The following is a 9,499-nucleotide window of genomic DNA, read 5'->3' as shown; positions in this document are numbered from 1 at the left end:
AAATAGTCAACATTATTCATATTAATATTTTTATCATTTATTATTAAAATAAAATAATTAATTATATTAATAAATTATTTGAATTACATAGTAAATGTAAATAAATTTTATTTTTATGAGCATACCATATTTTAATAAAATTTATAATTTAATATAGCAAATAAAAATAAATTAACGGGTTTCATTCGCTATTTAATTTTTCTTTGTTTTGCTTCTTTTTGCAGGGAAATTTATGTTGATATGATTTATTTAATATTTATATATACATAAAAAAAATTTAGGCAAATATTTAATGGAAACAGAAAAATGTTAATTCTTAAATTTATTTCTTCTGTCTAGGCAAAACATATATATATAATATATGAAATAACTAAATAAATAAAAAATGGGCTATAATAAATAAATAAAAAATATATAATAATAAAGGAAAAATCCGCTTACGATTTCTACATATAAAAAGAAAATGAAAACAATTTATATATACCCCTTTAGACTTTAATTTTTTAAAGTTTAGCTATTTACAATCCTTATCACTAAGAAACAAACGACTTTGCCAAGGGTTCTTTTTGTGTTTTTTTATTTTTATTTATAAGAATAATTTATATCTGCTTAATATTTCTGGATTATATGACATGACTATGGTATGGTATCGCACTTGTTCTTAATTTTCTTCTTTTAATTTCAGACGTTCCTACATCGATTTGTATATATTTTTTATGTTATTGACTTGACTCCGCTTTTCTCTTTACTTTGCTCATTTTCGTTTTTTTGTTGTTGCTATGCTCTATGCTATTTGTATATTACTTGTTATGTTCGGTATCTTAAAATTCAAATATTTCATAAATAGTTCGATTTGAGGTTATGTTTATATGTTAGTACTAAATTTTTTGCGCTTGCATTGATTTGTTTATATATCTATATATATATTTTATAATATATATATATAGTGAATATTGCATTGATTTCTCTCGAATTTGTTGTTTGGTTTTACTATGATTATATCGCCTATATGTATGTGTATATCGCTTAGTAGTATATGTCAAAAAATTGCGTGTTGGGTTAAGAACTTTATTGACGAATTTAAAAAAAAAAAACGATTATTCGCATTAATATATATATGTGTGTGATTATGCATACATACATATATATAAATTCAGTAAAAAGGGTTTAATACACACTTGGTTTCCTGGATATCTTTGTTTTTTGTGTTCATCATCTGCTTCAATCGTTCGCTCGGGTATTTCGACTTATATAATATAATATTACAAAAAACGTCTGAGTTTTGTATAAAAAATCGAGGTAAACTCTCTGAGATAGTGCATCGGATCATGGTTAGGTTTTATTTATTGGTGTTTCCTCTGTTCTTCCATCAAATCAGTAATCTTAGGGCCGATTCTAAAGATCGACTTCAAAGGCATGTTGGATTTGTTTTTAATTTATTTATTTAATTTATTTTTTTTTTTTTTTCAGTTGTTTTACTGTGATTATTTTGTTATGATTGCCGATGCACCAATTAAAATTTGTTTTTAAACCTTATTGATGATTTTTATTTTTGGGTTTTTGTTGTTGTCTTTTATTAATTGAAGAGCGCATAATAAATATAAAAAATTTATATCTTGTTCATTTTCGGGGTGGGCAAATATTTGTTTCATTTAGAGCTGCACTTAAGAAATTTTGCATATACATATTTCTGTGTTTACTTAATAGGAAGTAGATACGTCTTAATACATATATACATATATATGTATATATATAGCTATATTTGATATAAATGGTTTGTGCTTCAATTTTGTTTTGCTTTAAATAGTGTGAGAATTTGACGAATTATTTTTTTTTTTTTTTATAAATTTTTTATTAATTTTTTGTTTTAATATTTAAATATTAATTTTGTAATTTTTTAAAGAGAACGAACGATTTTTTATTTTTATTTTTGTAATGCCTAATTGCTTGTGCTGGCTAAGCCAAGAATGGGTGTGCATGTGTGTGTGTGTGTGTGTGTAGCGTAAGTCTAAATGAAGTTTGAATGTATGTATGTTTGTGTGTGTGTGTGTGTGTGTGTGTGTGGGAGTAAAGCGTTTTAGAGAAACTTTATTTATATAAATATATTAATATATTTATATAGAGTTTGGACTTAGATATAGTTAGAGAGAGAGCGCGCTATGAGAGCTTTTTTTTAACTTTTAAATTTAAATTTATGCTTATGATTTATCATTTGCCTTTTGCTTTGTTTTGGGATCATATCATCATCATCTTCATCATCATCATCATTAACATCATCAACAATACTCCTCCTGGGATCACACTGTATATGAGAGAGAGAAAAGGGCGAGGGTGAGGCAAGAGAGGGCGGGGCGTGGCTTGGCTTTTGGAAGGGGCATTGTGGCACTTAGGCGCTATTCTTGGAGACAAACTCGCGCAATATATCGCCAGCCATTTCGATGTTGTTCCTCGAGATGCCCAGAGCCGTGATGGCATTCTCCTTGGAGTAGCCGGCATTCATCAGGCGCGCTATATACTCCAGATTGATATTCTCATAGGGCACAGTGGGGCCGCAGTCTTTTTGATTGATCGTCACGTTCGCATAGAGCAACGGTTGTTGCTGCTGCTGCTGGAGAGGATTCGCCGCTGGCGTTGGCTGCTTAAGCGTCGACTTTTTGCCATTGGCTAGCGTGGCGGCAGCTGCCAGAGCCGCAGCACTGGTCGTGGTGGTGCACAATTGCGTATAGTGCGAGGTGGCTGCATCCTGGGAGCCACTGCAATTGCTGCTGCTGCTGCTGCTACTGTTGGAGTTGCTGCTGCTGGAGTTGCTGGTGTTGGCGGCGGCGGCGGCGGCGATGTTGGTGGTGCTGCTGCTGGGCAGCGTGCCACGCGCCTCCAGTGGACGCGTATCGATGACACCGCTTATGGTCTCTGCCGGACCCACCTCCACCATCTCGTCCAGCAGCGACAGCACCGGTGATGTGGTGCTGCTCGCGATACGCTGCTGTCGCATCAAGTCCTCGGCCAGGGTGTCCACGCTGCTGCTCACATGCGGCGGTATGGGCGGTGCCGTTGTCTGGGGCGGCACATTGTCCAAGCTGCACTGGATGTTGTCGATGCTCTTGCTGGTCGAGGGCGTTGCATTTGGCTTCACTGGCGTCTCCATGCCGGGCGACTTGCGTGGCGGCAAGGGCGGTGCCACTGCAGCACCGCCAGCACCACCAGCAGCAGCAGTGGCAACCACAGCAGCACTCGAACCACTTGCAGCTGAGCCCACTGTGCAGCTGGAGCTGGCACTATCCTGTAGATTCTGTAGTATGGCATAGGAGCTAATGGAGGCCGTATCGCCACTCGAGCCGCTCTCCGCCTTGCAGCCCGGCAGCTTCTGTCCGTAGGTGGAGTTGTTCACACTGCAGCCCATCAGCGGTGCACTCATGCGATGCGTTGACTTTTGCGTGGATGCATTACCATTGCTGATCACAGCAGCAGCAGGCGGTGCCGATGGCTGTGGCTGTTGTTGCTGCTGCTGCTGCTGTTGCTGCTGCTGCTGTTGCGTGCAATTTGCAGAGTTACCGCCGGCGTTGCTGTTGTTGCTACTACTGCTGCTGCTGCTGTTGTTGTTGTTGTTGCAGCTGCTGCTGCTGCTGCTGCTGGGCAGACTGAACGTGGCCGCACCGCCGGCATACAGATCATTCTGCACCGCCATCAGGCTGGGCGTGGTGCTGCGCCTCCCGAGCCGCGGCGATGTATGCGGACTGTGCTTCTCCATGGACGACTGCGAGGCGGCCGAGGTGCTGAGCGCATGCAGCGAACTGGTGGCTATATTGAAGTCGCCCATGTCCTGGAGTAGGGATGTTTGTAGTAGTCAAATTGTTGTTGGTTGAGTGGTTGGGTGGGTTGCCTGTCTAGAGTGTGTCTAGAGTGGGTTAGATGGCATGCCCCTAGAGCAAAAGTGGCTGCAAGTCAAAGTTTTGATTCGAACATGCACAGCAACAAGGATATCAAATAAATAAAAAAAAAATAACAGAGAACAATGGAACAGGAGCAAAAACAACAAGAACAACAACAACAACAACAAGAACAACTGTAGACAAATGAAACAATTGAAACCAATATTTATAAATATTTATACACATATATATATTTTTTTCTGCTGTTCAGTTTTTTTTTTTCTTTTTTTTGTTTTAAGGAAATCAAAAATTAAGTCTAAGAAAATGTACTTGCACGATGTGTATATATATATTTATATATATATACATATTTAAAACATAAATAGTTATTAATTATTAATTGAAATATGCTAAATCGATGTATGCTGAAGCCTATGTTAAGGAAACAAAACTTGAGCCGAAATCGTTTAAATAATAATGAATGAATACAATTAACAAACAGACATACACATACACACGCACTCACACACACACGCACACATTGTAAATTTCCTTTTGCTAATACTTTGCAATTTGTTTCTTTTTGTTTTTTATAAATTCTGGCCTAGGCTTGTGACATTTAACAAACACTAAAAACTAAAAGCTAACTACACTAAAAATAATGATAATAATTATAATTAAAAAAATTACAATAATGTTAATGATAATGATAATAATTATACAATATGCATTGGCCTTGACCATTTTGTTTTTTGATTTTTCATTAAATATTATTACATATCAATAAATTACAGTCTTAGGGCAGCTGCAGCGCTGCTTACAAAAAAATAATAATAAACACACACATACATACAAAAATATGTATGTATAAAATCTATATGAAAACCGTTTTGCAAAAACTAAAAACAAACACAAAAATATTATAAACCATGATGAACTAAACATATCTTTGGAAGTATTAAATCATAAACTAAAATGTGTGTGAAAATAGATAAGATATTTTGTTGTATGGAAGAGGTTCATATATATATACATATATATATATATATATAGATCTATATACTGCAGGAAGAACGGAGTGCAAATACAGGTTTCGTTTCGTTTCGTTTCACTAAGAACTAAGGTATTTACAAAAGGTGCACAAGTGCTAGAGCGCATAATACAAATACAGTTTCTATTCATCATACACATATATAAATATATATCATAGTTGTTCAAGAATCAAATCACACGCTTCAAATGAATTCATCAACAGAGGCGAGCGAGCGCAAATGAATGAATGAATTTAGTTTTGTAGTAGGGTAAGAATGAAGAAGAAGAAGAAGTAGAAGCAATCAACAAAACGAAACAAAATCAGCAAGAGAACAGAGTGCACAAACAAAACCGACAGAAACAAGCGAGCGTTGATAAACAGAAAATAGTAATAATAAGCGACTGATGAGTAACTTCCGCTCGGCGCATAAATAAATAAATACAAGCGCATATGCATATATAGACATACGTACATACATACATACATACATACATACATACATACATACATATATAAATATGCACGTATTAAACATTACACTATAAAGAAATGTTTGCGTTTCTCGTTTTGTGTGCGCACAGCTCTGTTAGTTGCAATGAAAAATTGTAGCTAATAATTTACGTATGAATAAATCAAAATTGCTAAACATTAAACTTAATATATAAATAGAACGCCTATGTATATATATATAATTTGTATATATAAACGAACTAACATTTATATATATATACATCTATATATATGTATATATATAACAAGATTATGTGTATATATAAGAGAGATAGAGATAGAGAGGCAGCACAGGCGGGCAGCGCGGGGCAGGCTTCAAAGGCTTTCTTATGGTTTCATTTTTGTTTTTTTCTTTTGTTTGTTTGATAAGCGCTGCTCTAAACTATACCTCTGTATCGTCGTCGTCCTGCTGCAGTTGTCGTCCATTCGTTGCATTGCGATTGTGTTGCTTGCGTGGATCAAATGCATCCACAACGATCTGTTCGGTGCCCTTGATTTCCGCCCGACAGAACGGACAGCCCTATTGAGTGCACATATTGAAAGGGTATTAGATTAGTTAATCAGTTAAATATGCGACTAGCTTACCTGTCCCTCCGAGTCCACCTGCCAGGCCGTGAGACAGGGCGTGCATAGCAAATGACCGCAAGGCTCGATGCGTATATCCTTATCGTTCTCTGCGCAGATTTTGCATAGCTGAAAGGTGCTGCCTGCAAGGGTTTAGGTTTAGGGTTAGCTAGGGTGATCGATCCTTAGTCACATTGCCAAAACTTACCCATTTCACAGTACAGCTCGTATTGCTCTTGTGTAACGGTTATGTGATCTTCGGTTGGACTTTGCACGGCGGAGGATAAATCGGGATTGTAGGCCTGGCCATCGGGGTATAAGTAAAAGCCCTCGCTATAGTTGAAATGGGGTAGGGGAAAAGCAGAACGTAATTAGTATGTGGCATAAACTACGCACATATAAATTATATATATATAGCTCTAATCCTAATCGCCATCACATATCTAAACATTAACCAAAACCATTCTCTGATCTCAGCATTAATCGGTAACCTTAATCCTAGTCTCCTTACCGATGCCCGTCCAGCAGCGCCTGACACAGCGATTTGTTCTGGGGTATTGTTTGCAATATCTCTCCATCGGCCGTCACATAGCCAATGGCCCACTGGCCCAGTCGCGTGCAGGATAAACGAAAGACATAGCTACCCGCCTTGTGGATGTAGCGCTGCAGTCGCGCCTTTACCTCATCGTAGGTGAGAAAGGCCACATAGCCGGGATGGGTGACGGCCAGAATTTGCCAGTTGCGCAGCAATGTGACCCAAGGCTGGAACAGTCGTGTGAACACATCGAATTCAAAATTCGATATATAATCGTTGCACGTCAAATCAATTGTTGTCTTCAGTGCCATCGCCTCCAAGCCAGATGATATCGGATGCACCTTATTCAGTTCCTGACGAAAGATTTTCCAAGGCACCAGGGTACTACACCAATGATAAATAAACTGTGTTCATTGTTTGTACGATTGAATTAGGTGTATGGCTTACCTGTTGCCAAAATTGCTCTTCCAGAAGTCGGCCGCATCGGCTTTGGTGATTCGAAACTGATCGCCCGCAAAGACACCATTGGGAAATATAGCTTTTAGCTCGCTGAGCATGTGGGAGAAGACCAAACTCAGTTTGGTTAGGTTGCGACGATAATGCGAGTTCTCATCGAACATTTTCTCTTTGCCCTCCTTGAAGAGTTTGATGGCCTGTTTGCATTTACGCATTAGATTATTGATGAATACATTGAAGTGTTCGTTGGCATGGAGCAGATGCATTTGATCCTCATTCTTGGAGTAGATGAGACGCAATCTTTGATACGTGTCCGGCAGTATGTCCAATATGAAGGGGGGACTGTTCTTTAGATTCATTTTTGGCTGTTGGCACAATTTGACCACCTTGTCCATCAGTTTCCACGTTTTCTCCAGCGTCTTCTTGTCCGTGGATAGACGCTGTGAGACGCACGCCTCTGATATTGCTCCATGTAATTTCGAAAAGATTGAAGGAAAAATTTTTGGTTGTGATTGTATGCGACTGGTGCGACTCGTCGCCATCTTTTCTCTCAACACTGCTGCGCTGCTGCTGCTGCTGTTGTTGTTGTCGTCGACGTCGTTGTTGTTGGTGTGGCCGTTGGTTTGGGGAGTAAAGTTGTAGGTTTCACTCTTCACACACACACATAGGCGCACGCACGCACACACACACACGCACACTCACTCACTCGCTAACTCAGTGCGATGCGTTACAACGACAACATGAATTTTTAGCTGCCCAAACAGCCAGCGCATCCGATTTTATTAACACGTTCACTTTACTTTTAGCACTGGGCATCCGCATTTGCACAATTTGCGCGTTTCGCAGTTAGTTATACACGATTTTTATTTCCCACACAATTCTCTGACTTTTTCAATGAGTGTGGCTGTGTGCGTACATGTGTGTGCCAGAACGTGCGTGTGTGTGGGTAGCGATGTTAAACAAAACTATCGATAGTTTGGCCAGTATCGATGGTCGTGTAAAGCAACACTTATTGCAGTGCTGCAAAATTCAAAGAGTAACGCAAATTTGCTTTGCCAGTGCTGACTTAATAAATTAAGACTGTTACTTTTTGAAAATTGAGTGGAGAAAATAAACGTTAACGAGCTTTGCCAATTTGCTGGACAATTAGCATAAGACTGTAAGGAAAACTAGAAATTAGTGAAAAGCATGGCAAATAACTATGTATGCTACTGGCTAATCAAATTCGAAATTGGTACATTTTCACAAGTGCATTCATAACAAGCACTTTTGATTTTACCATTTTGCCATATAATTTCAGTGCTCCTCTATCATCACTTTTTATATAATACTCGGGCTTTTTAGCTCAGCCTGTGATTAGAGCCGATGAAAACTCGCACGACCTGCAGAACAGGTGCGTGGCCGTTGTTATTGCTTTGCGTTTGGCTTCTATCTTTATTACACTTGTTTTTAGGTTTTTTTTGTGTGGTTATTTTGTTTTTTGTTTTTAATATGCATGCAGGCATTGCAGCTACAATTTTCACTTTCCATTTTTATTGGCAACCACGACATCAAATCTTGGTTATGGCCAAAAAGAAATTGCAATGCTGCCAAAGGTTTTTTACTCGAGGCTTTCTTTTAATTAATTTTTGTTTTTGGTTTTATTTCTTGTTGTCTCTGGAAGTGGTGTGGCATTAGTTCTGGGCGGTTGTTGCTGCTGCTGCTGTGTCATGGCTGTCAGATGCATTATGCCGCTTACGATGTCTGGCTGCCCAAAAGCTAACTGTAAACATTCACTTACTGACCTCTTTTTTCTGCCAGCTGCTGCGCTGCAGCTCTCAAATTTTCTTTATGCACGCGACTCTCCGCCAAAGCTCATCTATTTATGTATGTGCGTATGGGTGCTCATATGGGTGTGCGTATGTGTGTGTGTGCTTGTGTATGTGTGACCCTTATTCGCCAACGCCACTCAGGCGTAAAATTTATGGCTTAAAAGTCGACAAGTCTATAAACACAGCTTCCAGCTAGCAACGTCTGCGGCTTTTGTGCATCGACATCGATGCCGACTCCGACTCCGACTCCAGCTTCAGTGCGCACTTTCTACGGCGACAAAGCAACCGTCTGTCTGTCTGTCCGTCTGTACCGCCTGCACAGTTGCCTAGTCGATGTGTGTGTTATAATTTCAAATGTGCCGTTCGCCTATTTGGTTGCATTTTGCTGCCACTTTTGGCAAATTAAATTTGTACGCAAAACCGATTAGGTTTCTGCTAGACAACATGACCAAGTTGTTATTTTAAATACCGACAACTCCATTTAATCAATGGCTAAAGCGCAGTCAAAGCCGCGGCGAACAAAGCTCCGCACTGCGAAGGCGTTGCACAGTGTGCTGAGATAGCAGTAGCAAGTATTGAATATTTTGATGTGTCAGATCTTCCTGTATAGAAAATTTCATTTGATATGAATCTGATATTTATACAAATATATATTTCTTCGTCTACAAGTCAATAAAAATGTGGCATATACGCTTAAGAAGATTTATTTATGTTTAACATT

General features: G+C 38.7%; 1 protein-coding gene across 1 annotated transcript; it reads right to left on the bottom strand.

Moving 5' to 3' along the window:
• Positions 1–737: 737 nt before the first annotated feature.
• Positions 738–7,929, bottom strand: Cbl (E3 ubiquitin-protein ligase CBL). Its single transcript, XM_018102456.3, has 6 exons — positions 6,959–7,929; positions 6,488–6,895; positions 6,185–6,309; positions 5,998–6,119; positions 5,801–5,932; positions 738–3,820 (listed from the first exon to the last, which is right to left on the bottom strand). Exons 1-6 carry the CDS (start codon positions 7,507–7,509, stop codon positions 2,387–2,389), a joined length of 2,772 nt encoding a protein of 923 aa, XP_017957945.1. The 5' UTR covers positions 7,510–7,929; the 3' UTR covers positions 738–2,386.
• Between the last annotated feature and the right edge of the window lie 1,570 nt (positions 7,930–9,499).

Source organism: Drosophila navojoa, chromosome 4 (genome assembly GCF_054131105.1).
Source record: "Drosophila navojoa isolate 15081-1374.11 chromosome 4, UAZ_NAV_1.0, whole genome shotgun sequence".
In the NCBI taxonomy this organism is placed as follows: domain Eukaryota; kingdom Metazoa; phylum Arthropoda; class Insecta; order Diptera; family Drosophilidae; genus Drosophila; species Drosophila navojoa.
The sequence above is the reverse complement of the archived record's forward strand: the minus strand, read 5'-3'. Positions and strand labels throughout refer to the sequence as shown.